This window comes from Alosa pseudoharengus, unplaced genomic scaffold, assembly GCF_046254945.1.
Source record: "Alosa pseudoharengus isolate Yale_2024_CS ecotype anadromous, Long Island Sound unplaced genomic scaffold, YU_APseudo_1.1 YU_APseudo_1.1_scf_15, whole genome shotgun sequence".
Classification (NCBI taxonomy): domain Eukaryota; kingdom Metazoa; phylum Chordata; class Actinopteri; order Clupeiformes; family Clupeidae; genus Alosa; species Alosa pseudoharengus.
In genome coordinates, this window is record NW_027468620.1 from 7,085,671 (window position 1) to 7,100,740 (window position 15,070).

Genomic DNA, 15,070 nt, shown 5'->3' on the forward strand with positions numbered 1-15,070 from the left:
TCATTAAGGGTTGTTTTAGGACATGTTTGAGTAGCCTACTACAGTATGCCCATTGCCAGTCACCCTGAGAAGTCAAAGGCGAGTCAGAAAAGTCGAGACAGGACCAATCGTCAAAATTTCGGTGTCCACCACTCTAGTTCATCCAAAACAAACCAAAAAAGGGCCTTAAAGTGCTAAAAACTGGAATTTTCCTTTAAGGGTGGGTGAGGCCTTGGATCCTATGCAGTTTGCATATAGGGCTAATAGGGGGGTAGAGGATGCCCAAATTACACTACTTAACCTCCTGTACAGTCATCTGGAAGGTCCTGGCACACATGCCAGGCTCTTGTTTCTGGACTTTTCTTCTGCTTTTAATACTATCCAGCCACATGGTTTAGTTAGAAAACTACTAGTATCAGAATTTAATCTTGAGAATAATCTTGTGGGGCTGGATTATGGATTTTTTAACAAACAGATCACAGAGAGTAAAAGTCGATGGTTGTCTTTCAGAAAGGCGCATCTCTTCCACTGGCTCTCCTCAGGGTTGTGTACTTTCCCCTCTGCTGTACATCCTCTACACAAATGACTAGAAGTCAGCATATGCAATAGGCATTTTATAGAATCTGTTCTCACTTTTTCTTTTATTGCCTGGTATGGAGGCATCAGTCTTAGGGACAAAAACAATCTTAGCCACATTGTGAAGGTGGCTGGGTCCACAGTTGTCCTTGCTGACCATTTATGAGAAGCAAGTCATCCAGAAGGCAAGTTCTATACTGGACTGTAAAAATCATCCCCTTCACTGTTCATTTGAAGCTCTTCCCTCAGGCCGGAGACTAAGAGTCTAATAGGACAAAAAACTATTTTATTCCTAGTGCAATACGCCTGCTAAATTTGCAAAATTTTGCTTAATTGCACAGAAACGATTCTGATGAGCATCTGTCAGAAACGTAGATTGATAAGACGTTTTCTTTCTTTCTTATTTTCTTTCTTAACCGTCTTAACTTAACCTGTGTCTTTTACCCCATCTTGTGTCTTTGTCTATCTTGTGCTATTTATGTGTACCTGACTGCGAGACAAGTTTCCCTTTGGGACAATAAAGTTAACTGAACTGAACTGATCCAAATGATTTCTAAACGGGTTTATGAAGTTGAAATAGTTGCCAAGTTCCCCTTTAAGCTGCACTTTTTACGCACGCAGCCTTTCCTTGCCCGCCCCTCTGCATGTACATTTAACAAAACGTTAACAATTGTGGAAGAAGTGTTGTTGCCACATAAAATCATTGCATAGAAAACTGCTGCATTCAAGTTAACTTTGCTAACTTTGTCTTCCCAATCTAACAAAGTAGATTGTGAAGACTAAACTAAGTTGATGTTAAAAGTACTTGCCCAAACTATATTATAGTAAAAGAGATAAGGATAAATCAAACTATAGTAAAGAGTGAGGAGGCAATTTCTGGATTACTAACCCTCCTTATTATCCCAATTGATTTATTCACTTTTTTGCTAACCCAGTCAGCTTGATCTTTCCATTTTAAGTTCTCATCAACAATAATTCCTAAGAATCTAGTAGATGTCACTCTAGGCATCTCCATACACTCATCATACATACCAGTAAATAAAACTGCAAAGGTTCCTCCATTACAAACATCTTAAAGTGACAGTAACTCAACTTAAACCTACACACCTACAGTGTATTAGCACCCCCCCTCCCCCCACTCCGCCATGGGAAACACTGGAACCATATTCTCATAGCACATGTGCATGGTTAAACTAAACATTTCATTGAGAAACCTATATAAAAAAATATTTCACAAAGACCCTAATTTCTGCATTTACAATCTTGGGTGCATCGTTTGGCGAGTAGGTAGTTCTGTAAAAGCTGCTTTCAGTCTCCCCGGCTTTAGGTGTGGTTAGCACAGGGTGTTACCCAGGGACAAAAAACTTCTATTCTGCATCAGGCTAGTGGGGCTACAGGTTCACCTTAATTTCTCAGGTGTTTTAGTGTCCTGGGACTAGTTGACCAAAAATTAGCGGTGTGGGGGCTATATGACCGTGCTAGCACTAGCAGTAAGTCTTAATTACATGTGTTCTTAGTGCTTTCTGTCTGGCCTTATCAAAGTGGTTGTGATTTAAATAGATTGCAGTTTATCCCTAGATGACTTGCACTCTTAGTCTTAAATAAGGAATAAGGCCAAACGAGTCTAAAATTAGAAAACAATAGCCTATGTCCAGTGAGCCTTTTCTTGGCTGTGTCAAAGAAAGGTAGCCTTGGATTAAGAAGACAAATAGAATTCCCCTGTAAATTCCTGACCTAAAAGAATAACATTTTGTTACAGTGAAATGGGTAAATGTTTGACCTGCGCAATGTTTTGCTGCTTTGCTGGCGTAGTCTGAATTCCTGCCTCAACTACGTTATTTTTTTTGTGTCCACTCACAGGTCATCTTGGCTTTCTGTTGGGTCTACATCCGGAAGTATCAGAGTCGCCGGGAGAGCGAGGTCGTCTCCACCATTACGGCGATATGTGCCCTTGCCGTCGCGCTGATAACGTCTGCTCTCCTGCCAGTGGATATCTTTCTGGTGTCCTTCATGAAATTCCCAAATGGCACCTACAAGGTATTAGTCCACTCCATTTGCTTAGATAGTCCTGATAGCCTGGAATCAGATCTGTGCAGGCCAGGGCTCACCCCCAGTCTATCAGCCATTTTCTTGATAGTACACCGCGCAAATCTTATTATGGACAGTTATCTAAATCTAGAGGCTTAAAATTTAATTAGCTCTGTAATGAATTGAGGCTTGTGGGTAATACATAAGACTGACCAGCGCCAGGATATCTTAAAAGTGGTTTGAGAACAGGCCGCAGATTGTTACGGAAACGTTAATGAAATAGTCAAATGTGGTATCATTTAGTCCATGGACAAAGTTGCACATTTCAAATGCATACCACAGGCCTCATTTAAAACTGGGAGATCGAGCTGAGATAATTGGATCAGTGGCACTCGAGCTGCAAAATGCGAAGGCAAACTGCTCAATATGGAAGTGAGTACAAAGTAAATGTAAGACTCTCTGTGCCTATGCGTTTCCTGGTGTTTGCTTTTTAATTTGAAGGACAACCTGTCATTACAACTTTGGAAGATGAATGTGCATGGATGAGATAAAGAAACAGTGCAGTTCTGCAGTTCTTTCATACGTTTTCTATACAACCTGATCCATTGGCCTGCCTGCTGCTGTGTTGTTGCCGAGGGGCCTTCTCAGTGTACAGATGAGCGGGGGAGGGAGGGGTGGGGGATGAAAGCACACAACATACTCCACACGCTAGCATTTACCTCCAGTAGCTCTACCCTAAAGAGATTATGGTAATGCCAAGCAGGTCACAGAGATGACTGATGATGCCCACTCATAATTCCAAACTTGGACAGATTGCTTGAGGGTTGGGGGGTAAGGAGGCGGCCTGCTGGAGGGTGGGCTGGGTGTGGGGCTGGGGAGAGCAGACCAAAGTGCTTAAATCTATCCATGCTATTTTCTAAAAGCCTGTATTTTTTTTCCTCCAGAGGAGTTGGTCGAAACGAGATTGAAATGGCTTTTATACAGGCCCAATGCCATAAGCACACAGGGGGAGTCTGTCGACTCCAGTTTTTGTTCAGGGGAGGCTTGGACTGTTTGTGCAATCCCTAAGCATAACTCTCTCATGCATTTGCATTGGTTTGCCCCTTTCAATGCATTTACATTAGGGCCGACTGTGGGTTTTTCACTGCAGAGGTTTTTTCCCCCCAGGAAAATAAATTATACCTGTGTCCTATGACAGAGGACTTGCTCTATAATATAAACATGACATACTTGGTTGTCTGCATTTTGTAGTGTGCATGTTGTAGTATATTAACTACTTACATGGGCTACTTAGTCTCTTGTTGCAGTAGATAGATAGATAGATAGATAGATAGATAGATAGATAGATAGATAGATAGATAGATAGATAGATACTTTATTGATCTCTAGGGGAAATTCACAGTCAACAGGAAGGTCACAGTAGCATACATACACACACACATTCACTAACAGCAGAAAAAGTAATTAAATATATAATATAAAAAAACACAACTAAGCAATGGAGTGTAGAAGATAAATAATATACTAAATATACTAAAATACAAATTATACTAAATAAAACTTAATCTAAATCAATTCTAAAAAAACAGTATCCACATAGTGGGTGATTAATCAATCAGGTGCGCTTGCAATGACTGAAGCAGGGACTGAGCCTGTAGTCCTCTGTGCATAAGGTAAGGTAAGGTGCTCTTTGTGAATGAGTGTCATGGTGATGGTGCAAATGAGTAAGTCAAACGAGTAAGTCAAACAGTGCAACAGTGCAAGAATAAAGTCTATATATCTATGTATAAATAACTATATTAAGAAAGGTATAAGTGTGGTCACAGTTCAGCTGTGGCATGGAGGGAGGGGTTGTGCATATGAGCTAATAAAGCACGCAAACAGTGAGGCAGAAGACAATGGTAAAGTGGCTAGTGGACAGACAGTTCAAGACATGGAGGTGGTGAAGAGGCAGACAGACTATGCGGAGAAGTCTATTTCTCCTCTTCTCTGCAGTGATGCATTGAACAGTTCAATGGCCCTGGGGATGAATGACTTCCTCAGTCTGTCTGTTGTGCAAGGCAGTGAGCGAAGTCTCCAGCTGATCAGGCTCTTCTGCTTAACAATAGTGCTGTGGAGTGGATGACACTCATTGTCCAAGATGTTGATCAGTTTGTTCAGGGTCCTTTTGTCAGATATTGAAGTGATGCACTCCAGTTCAGCTCCCACTACAGAGCCAGCTTTCCTTACCAGCCTGTCAAGTCGCCCCGCATCCTTCTTCTTTCTTCCTCCTTGTTTTACCAAGTACCCCAATTTGATTAGCAGAGCACATCAGTTGGGTTGTGTAGCATTTCAGTGTGATGCAACTGTGTTGATCTGCTCAGTCCAACAAGATGGCTTCAGGGCTTGGATGGAGTTCACCAGCCGACTGGCGAAAAAAGAGTGATTTACTTCAGTACGCTCGACAGCAATTCTCTCTGGCATTTGGACGGGCTTTGAAACCCTGTGAGTCATCACAGTGTCAGGTCACGTTTTTGATGGAATCTCTGGTCACAAAAGAGGGGATTGAGAAGACGAAAATCATCTCACCGAGAGAAGCATATGCTCTAATAACACTGCTATGACTCGCGCTGTTCAATTAGCCACAGATATTTTTTTATCTCTGATTTAAGCACGTGCTAATTTTGGACGTTTTGTCCAATGCTTGATGCATTAAACCATTATACCCGATTCCCCTTTAGCAGGGTAACAAAACTCAGGAAAGTATTTTAAATTCATTCATGTAATGACCTAAGTAATTATGTTGAAAGCCCTTATATGAAATCGTTACTTTTTGCTGCCTATCATAAAGCTTTTAAGTTCACTATCCCTCTCTGAGAGTGAAAAAATGGCAGTTGATGGTGGGGATATTTTTGAAAGCCTTTTGATGTTATGGGCCCTAATATAAATGAAGGGCAAATTGCAAGTTGAGCAATGAGCAAAATGTGTTTTGTGTGAACTAAAGCTACACTTTTGCATGACACCCATCTTTGCCCTCAGGCTCTTGCTCAGGGTATGATGAATTAAGAAAAATGATTTTGCAGTGTTTTAAAAATTAGCTTTAGTTCATTTGTCTTGTTGCCAGCCTTTGCTATTTGCCCCTTCAAATGACTAGATATTAAATTAAGCACTTACATGTCTATGTTGATACACATATAATTAAGGAAACCTGAAGCCCCTCAATTTTCCGTTGTTTAATGCCAAGCAGACACTGTGCGATTTTAGCCACAAATCAGTCAGATCCATGCTCTGACAAACACTTTAATTGGGCCGAGTTCCTGTTCGATCTGTCTGCTGTTTTGAGCAGGCTCACGATGCCCGATTAGGTGACGTCACAGTCAATGTTATGTCATTTGTCTTGCCGTGTGAGCAGCTGAAAGTGCAGTGCAGTGCAAGTACAGCAATCTCGTCTGATTGAAACCTGTAGTGTAAAGCTACCATATCATGTGCGACTGAAAAAAAAAAGTACAGTTTCTGCCCAGTTTAAGACTTGATTCATTTTCCTCATAATGAAGAAGCGCGCAGCATGTGCTAGGCATTCTTCAGTAATTGTGTGCTGGCATGGTGTGCGGCGTCAGTTAATTGGGTTAGCCAAGCATCTGAATCATTACACAATCTGAGCCAGCCTCAAGGTGAAGTGCGGTCCTCGCTGACCCTAATTGGCAGACTGCTGTTCGTTTTTCAGAGAGCGCACCAAATCCTCCTGTTTAAATTAACAGAACAGCACTTCAGAAGGGTTTTCGGAGCAGAAGAGCTCGCTCGCTAAGCTCCCAAAGGTGTTAGGTGTCTAAAAGTTAGGATCCCACTTGTGCACATGTACAAATAAAGTTTCTTTTTTGTGTGTGTGTTTTTAAGTGTTTTCTTTCTCTCTACAGGACTGGGCTGCAAACAATGAAACAAGAGGTCAAATTGAAGATACGGTCCTGTATGGATACTACAGTAAGTGGGTTTTGTTGCGTAAGATGCTTCACGTCAGGGGAGCCAGCATAGAACATCTCAAATCATTTTTGTTTGATATTATGTAATATTAATTAGATCTTTCATGAAAGGTATGAAAAGTGCTTGTTTTCCTTTGATTATATAAATCCATATACCCATGTATAATATAAACCAATGTTCTGGGTTATGTGTGTGTCAGATATCTGATCTCTTTGTCACATTTGTCTTTGCAGTGACCTGCCAGTAGCTTTAGATACCAGCGGTCATTAGCTGTTGTTTGCCGTAAAGTTAATGGAGGTTTTTATTAGTGGGAGACCTTGTGGCAGTTCTTAAGTTAAGTGACTGCGCTCTTCAGGGTCAAAGGGTCATCCTGTCAGAGGCAATACAACAGTGAAACTGTCAACTTGCCCATTGCTCTCACAGAAGCGGAAGTAAACACACACACACACATACGGACACGCACACACATACACACACATATGCACACGTGCACAAACACACACACATGCACACGCATACACACGCATGCACACACACATGCACACGCGCACACATGCATGCACACGCACACAATCCCACTCAGTCAGTAATATACTCACAATGCTAACACACACACACACTCAAACAAATGATCCCTAGTTCTGAGTGGTTAATAGGAATTTATATAATGCTTTCATCTCTGATTGTTTGTGTACAGTTCACTTATTTACAAGTGGAATTTCATAAACATCACATCTGCATTACCTGGATCGCTATATTGTTGAGTTATTTTTCGTACCATCAAACCGCTGTATGGGTGGTGCAGAAGAGAGCCATCTAAACCTATTGGCCATTGTGGAGGGTTGCTGTGCGAATCCTCAAAATCACCAACAGAGGCATCCCACAGATTGGCTAATGGGTATTATTAAAATAAATGTCAAACCCACACTTGTGATCCATTTGGTGTATTATCGTTAGGCTTGGGTATCGAATATCGAGTATTGGTTGGAACCGGGACTATCTTTGCGATTTTCCCGGAATCGTTCAAAAGTTTAAATTTCGATTCCTACTTTCGATTCCCAGTCTGCCGACAGGAAGAAGAAACGTCTGAACACCAACGAAGAAGCGCATAGTTAATAGAATTAAAATTCATGGAGAAGGTCAGACTATTTCATTCAGAAAGCAGGGTTCCCGAGGATCCTTAAAAAGTCTTAAATAGGCTACAACTGAATTTTCGAAAGAGAGGTATTAAATGTGCGTATGGGACCGCCAGCGAGTGCAAGAGAGCGAGTGATGTCTCCATCCAGTTTCGTGTATTTAAAACGCAATTGTATACGTGATAGGCTATTAGGCTACGGGAGGAAGTGTAGTGGTTGCAGAGTGAAGATGTTTTTCACGGGTTTGGTTAAAGGTGTGAAAACGGTAATAATACAGTAGGCCTATGTACAAAATAATATGCCTGGCGTTTTCGTGGTGTAGCTGAGGCCTGAGAGATAGACAGGGTAGCCTACGTGGAATGAGGGAGCCTACGGTAGAATGAGCGGGAGAAAGAGTTGGTAAGCCAGTTAGCGATAGGTTGGCCATATGTTCGAATTTAGGCCGGACATATGGATTTTAAAAGCCCTGTCCGGCGTCCGGCGCAGCCTCAAGCCGGACGTTTATTTGTTCTCCTTTTTGGAGTTGCGCTTGGCATCTAAAGTCTTTGCTCGGACGCAGCATCGTTTCACAAACTATGGACGCGAAGACTGCTGGTGAAATTATGTGCAGTGCTTCGCAATCAGGAGGAAATACTGTATACCGGTATGTTAAGTTGATCTGTTTGCATCTTTCCAGCGTGTGTTGCTGGCCTAGCATAGGGAAGAAAATATCTGTCTTAAGTTATAATAGCCTACCTGTAATATCTGCCAGCAGCTTGCTTGCCAGCGTTTCCCAGTAGGCTAGGCCTACTTAGCAAAAGTTGTGAAATATAACCGCATATGCTTTGAATGTCGGCGACTGCTACATAAAAATACGTGCGTTCATAACGTGCGTGCTTGAGATGAAACCAGCAGTTTTCAGCAGGATCATGCGAAGAGGACCTGTCTCTTAATTAATTTAAAACAAGTCAATGGTTTTACAATGTTTCAGTCAAGCTTTGGTTGGTTTAGATACAACTGGTATGCAAAATGTAAAGTAGTGGATTAACTTTAATTTGCTGTGCTGCATATGGACAATAGATGCACATAGTAAATTATATAAAGTAGGCTTATTAAAATATGTAAATAGCTTAGTTAACTTTGAAAAAAATATTTAAGGGAATCCAGTCCAGTGCACATGTCTTTGGCAAGTAGCCCTAGGCTACTACAGACACAGGTGAAGAACAGCCTCAGCAGTAAGCAAAACCAAATATGTACAGTACAGCCAGCTTCAAAAGCAAGCAGTCCAGACCCTAAAATTGGGCATTTATAGCTGTGAAGGTAATTCACACACAATTATTTTCTTTCGCCAAAATATTTTTGGTAACTTCTGTAGACATCCAAAATGGGGTGGGGGTTAAAATTAGTAGGAAAAAAAAACTATTGCATTAAACAGTCTTATATATCTTTTTGCTGTGGTATAGTCTTAATTTTCATTTAGATGTCTTGAAAAGGTCTTTAAAAGTCTTTAAATTTGCACTTGGAAAATGTGCAGATACCCTGAGAAAGACCGTTGGTTAGCTAGCTCATTTAAAATATCCTAAACTTTTTTTGACCCTGCCTTTAAAAAAAAATCGGAATCGAGAATCGTTAGGAACCGGAATCGAAATAAGAAATCGGAATTGGAATCGGAATCGTTCAAATTGAAACGATACCCAACCCTAATTATCGTTGAGGATTGTTTCATTGCCGGCATGAAGCCCCCTTCAGCTACTCTCCCATGGCTTCAGTCCACACACACACACACACACACACACACACACACACACACACACACACACACACACACACACACACACACACACACACACACACACACACACACACACACACACACACTTTCACTTCCTCCTCTTCTTCTTCTTTTTCCCCCTTAATTTTTGGTAAATTGAGTCACGTCACAGACGTTTGATCATCAGCCATTAGAGTTGTGCAGCAGCTGCCGGCCCAACAGCCTGTCAGAGCCTGTGTGCGGGGACGTCTGTTTAGGAATGCCAAGCTCATGGGAGACAATCTGTCTCCCGGCTAAAAACCCAGCCAGTCCAAGGCGCTTCATTCTGTCGGGGAAATTGCATGATGGCATTAGCCGTGACAGTGCAGGTAGGGTCCATGCTATCCTGCCATCGAGCCTCTGCCGCTTTGTCCTTCAGAGGAGCAAATATGATTTTGTGGCCACAATTGATTTTGTGGGTTTCTGTCAAATAAGTCCTGGGGAAAGTGCCCTTAAAGCAAACTTTATCTGAGGGAGACTTTTAAAGGCACAGTCATGCAGCCGTGACTCCTGGTATTTGTTGTTTTATTAATGCACAGACACTCCACCGCCTTCCTGAAGGGAAAATGATGCTACTTTATGAATTTGTCTTTTTATTGGAATGGCTTTCTCAGTCTTTATCCCTTTAATGTCCTCTGTGAGTGGAAGTCTTCAGTCTTCATTTATAATCTTAATTTCATACATTTCGGAAAAAAAAAAATCGTTTTTAGTGCTTTCATGGGTTAGTTGAGTTGTTGTTAGTTAGTTGTTAGTTGGGTTAGTCCCTTGAGCCGTGGATCTGCCCAAGGTTTCTTCCTTAGTAAGGGAGTTTTTCCTTGCCCCTGTGGCTCTTGGGTGCTCCTTGTTGGTGCCCCCCCCCCCCAATCCCAATCCTCCCCCACCTTTCTTATGCAGCCCTTGCCACTTAATCTACTAAACCCCTCTTCTACTGCACTTCCCCCCCCCCCCCCCCCCATAAATGCACAAATAGGCTGACACCAGACATAATTTCACTGCATTTCTTACATCCAGTAACTATATGCATGTGACAATAAACTTCCTTGTATCCTTGTATCCTTGTATGATTAATGCCACGGAATAGTATGTTGCTAAATATTTAAGACATGATGATGATACGCTCTGTAAGATGTTTAACTTATCAAAAGAAATATGTGGGGCTTGTGATGGGATAAGTGTTTTGTTTGTGTTGGTGATTTCTACTAAATAGCTCAGTTTGTAATCGCCAATATGCTAAAGAATATCATATGCTAACAAAAATGTGTGTACATGTCCGTCAACAATAATGTCAGAATTCTTTCTTTTTTGTAAATGACAACGCACTCCTTGCTCGCCCAAATAGCAATGTCGTGTTCGAGTATAGGGAGCCTGGTTCTCATACTCCCAGGGCAGAAGAGGCCTAGTTATTCAAGTGGCAGAATCACACATTTTACTTTAGCCATGTGCAGCGATTGGGTACGATGAGAAAATTCATCAGAACATCTTCATTTCCTGTTTTCCCATCATCTCCATTGCTCACTGTTTGAGTTTTGTGTTATTTTTTTGGCCTCTCCTCTAAGTTGAGATCCCTAAGGTCAACCCTGGGCCTCTTAATGTTTATACTTTGCCATTATTTTTCAAAAAATCTTGTATACATTAGCATGGCAGACCAGTTACGACATGGATAATGTCTGCTCAGTGCGCCCTGACGTATACACAGATGTCAGATGTGGTATGTGTGCAGAATCACTGTGCTTTTTCTGATCATTAATGGCGAAGACTTTTCACACTTGTGTGCAAATGGGTTCAAGGTGCCGATGGCACAGGAGCAAAACAAAAGCGGAGCCTAACACCTCTTCTCCAGATTGTGAGAACGGCCATCCTCCCTGACGTGAATGGTGTGGGAGTGTGACAAGAAATACATTTGTCAATAATCAGCCCTGTCTGTAAACCCAAACATTATTTGTTAAGCACAATGTTGTTGAATTCCTGAATAGGTCTGTCAGAACTCCAGACAAACACACACTTTCACTCTTAGTGTTTCTGCTGATGTGCTGTACCACATGGGGAGTTGACCTGTTGATGTACTATTTTACTCGGAGAGATGACCTTGGGTCTTTAGCAGTGTACTGGAAATATATACAGCATCCACTTTCATGGAGGTGATGGTCAACCAAGCAAGAGTTGTTGTTCCTTCCACCTGGCTACAAGTGAAGCCAGAGGGTTCATTGCGTGCGTTTGTGTATGTATGTATGTGTGCGTGCGTACGCGCGCCTGTATGTATGTGTGCAGTGTGTTCTGGTGTAGAAGAGCAGGGGGAGAGGGAAGCGTCACCGGAGAGAAGATAAGGAAGTAAAGTCTGCTTTGTATGCCGCATGTGCTCTCTGGGGGGCTTAGGGCTAGCCGAGGGAGAGGAAGCGACGGCGCTCAAACAACTGGAGAGTGTGAAGAAGACCTTGAGCAGTGGCAGACCCCCAACACCCCCCCCCCCCCCCCCCCCCCCCCCCCACACCATCCCTGCCGTCTTAAAGAGGTGGATGAAGGAGTTGGAAGGATGATGATGGCACAGAGGGGGTGACATTTCCTCGCCTGTGGCAGGCAGGGCTTGTGATCATGGCTCAGGGACCGCTAACACAGGACTGATCCGCTCACTGCCTTTTACTGGGGAAATAGCCACTGGCTCGGAGAGAAAAAAAAAAATCACGTTTGCGAGCTGGCTGGGTCTGTGTGAGGGGCCGATTTACATCTACCGTGCTACATCTTTAGTGCAGTTTTTTGTTGTTGTTTGTTTTGCATACAGTACGCTGATGCAGGCTTTGTTTTTTTCTTTGTTTTGTTTGCTTTAGTGTTCTTGATAACATAATGTCTGTCATCCTTTTATTTGCTGTCTTCCGCTCTCGCCTCATCCCGCTTCTCTCAGTGGGAGGAATATGAGCAGCTGTCTTCGTAAAATAAATATGAACGCGGCAGAAGTGCAGGAGAGAGAGAGAGAGAGAGAGAGAGAGAGAGAGAGAGAGAGAGAGAGAGAGAGAGAGACAGAGACTTTGTCTTTAGCGCTGAAAGTCACCTTGTGCCAGATTGATGTTTTGCAATGCCTCTCAGCCTAATCAATCAAGCCTCTGTAATATTTTGCCATTCATTTAAATCTGCAATGCCATGCCACAGGGCTACAGAGTTAGTTAGCTACTTAACTGCCACAGGTATGGCTGTTTAGGAGCTCCAACCCTGCTGCCATTAAGATGGCAGGGATCTCATGAAGCATTCAGGACTGTATCACAGGATGGTTCCATTCCATTTCTGTTTCCTCTTTTCCACTCCTAACCAAGTGGTTTTGGGACATTCTATGCCTTGTGCTTTTGCCATTGCTCTCCTACACTCCCATGCACAGTTCATGTTTAGACAATCTACAGTCATTGATCAGCTGCTGTTGTTTTCTGTCACATCCTCGCGCCACTTGTGCAATGCAGTTCTTTTCCTCTGGCCAGTAGGTGGAGATCAAGCTCCATTCAGTACAATCGGTGTCTGATGCAGCTTCGAGAACACACGAGAGTCTTACGGCCCCCCAACATAACAGTCCATTCAGAAGCAGCAATGGACAAGCCCTTCCCATCTTCCTCTTTACAAAAGCAATCATTTCAGTGCTGACAGGGAGATTATCTCTCTTGTATTGCGTAATTTCCATATGATGCCAGTGGATCTGTTTTCTGTGGTGATCATCATTATCAAACAAGATTGGGGCACACATGGGAGGCGCTGTGGCACAACTGGCTCATCACGCTCATATGCAGGTCCAAGTGCCCACGGGGACCCGGGTCATTTCCCCATCCTACCCCATCTCTCTCTCTTCCACTTACCTCCTGACTGACTCTTCACTGTCCAATCATAATAAAGGCAAAAAAGGGCAAAAAATATACTAAAAAAAAGATTGTGGCAAACATTTAATATGCAACCTTATTCCCTTTTGTCATACCCGCCCACTACCAAGAACTTGGAGTTCATTCCTTATCTGTTTTATTGATAGGATAATTTGTCAATTACCCAATAATGTATGTGGAGAATCTGCCATAGACTGATATCTTGTTCACTCCTGAAAATGTAATATACCTGATGCTAATAAGCCTTGTTGGCCTTGCTGCTTTGGCTGCTTTGGCATGTAAAACACAGATGAGTTGTTGTGTTCGTAGCCTCTTCTGAAGACTTGCCACAGAGCCACTTCAGTGTGTGATTGAGCTCTTATGAAAAGATGAGAGCGCATCACATAATGTTGAGCCAGCTTCAGCATGTTTACCCATCTCTCACCTTCCAGAAGCCACAATGGCACAGATATCAAGCAGGATGGCAATGCCTGCAGATTTTACCATTTTTACAAATTGGCCAGGGTATGAGGTGTGCACTTTTGCCTCTTTTTGCCCTCCCTGTGCTAGTCGCCTTATTTACAGGGGGTGATGGATGTGTCCAAAATAGCTTAGCCCCAATCTCAGATGAACTGTAATCTTTTGAAAGCCTCTCTCAATGTGAGGCATCCTTTAAATTTCTACATCTGCTCTCTCGGCTCTGCACTTCAAAGCTGCGATGCTTAGACCCCTGGAGCAACAGGGCAAAATACCCCTGAGCCTTCTAAATAAATCATTGGATTTCGTTATGCTTTTCCCCCCCTCCAGTTTCTTTCGGTGTGTGTGTGTGTGTTGTGTCTGTCTGTGTGTGTGTGTGTGTGTGGGGGGGGGGTTGAGGTGGACAGGAGGGGAAAGGGTAGAGGGATAAAATCACTTGATAAACAAACTGCGCATTTTTGCGGGGCTTTCTCTGCTCTGCACTGTGCGCATGTGTGTGAGTGATTACAAATGGAAAGTGCTGGTCTTGGTAGGGGCTGCTTGGCTGAGAACCCTGACAGATTGCACGTCTATTGGAACAGGCAGATGTGTTGGTGCAAGGTCCTTGAACTCACCGAGATATAAGTGCTCAGGTCTAATACCGGGGACACTGTGTATGACTCGCGTCGGTTGCTCCTTGGATTATTCTCAATCCCAATCCCTGAGAAATCCATCCTTGAAAGTAGAGAGATTTTCAATGATCAAGAATCATGGTGTTTTGAACACAGATGGATTGTGGGTAAATCTCCCAATGTCTAGTGTTCAGGAAATTGCCAGAGATTAACCTTGTAGGTTAAGTAATTAAAGAGAATATATATTTTTGTTCGGTTGGCCCAAATCCAAGCTCTCCTTCCCAGTGTCCATTTAATGTAGTGTCCCTTTCAAGTGGACAGCGCGGCCTTGAAGTTTGGCCGCAAGACGGAAGGTGAAATGGGGAGAGATCCTTAAACGGTATGAGTAGTCCTCTTATGCCAACTCTCCTTTTTGTATGGCCACAGCTCCTCTTAGACAGGATTGTCTTTCTTTTGCGTCATATCCTGCGAGGGAGAATGTTTTTCAAACTTCTTGGAAAAACCACAGACGCAATCTGCAATGAACTTGTTTTGCTTTCTTTGTAGACCGTCGGAAGGGTTTGATTCAACCTTTTTGTCCTCACAGCTCATTCATTCCCATGTTGGTAAGAAAGGCTAGATGTGAGATACAGGTATGGTTGGCTAGGAATCCGCAAGGTTTATGGTTGTGATGCTGGACCTGCAGTG

At 42.8% G+C, this 15,070-nt stretch overlaps 1 protein-coding gene across 1 annotated transcript in view; it reads left to right on the plus strand.

Annotated features, from left to right (window-relative positions):
- The window catches only part of lmbrd1 (LMBR1 domain containing 1), an 84,727-nt gene that overhangs the window by 3,439 nt on the left and 66,218 nt on the right, over positions 1-15,070 (plus strand). Inside the window, exons 2-3 of the mRNA XM_076285378.1 lie at positions 2,416-2,592; positions 6,477-6,540. Coding sequence (XP_076141493.1) covers positions 2,416-2,592; positions 6,477-6,540 — 241 coding nt within the window. The remainder of the gene's footprint in view (positions 1-2,415; positions 2,593-6,476; positions 6,541-15,070) is intronic.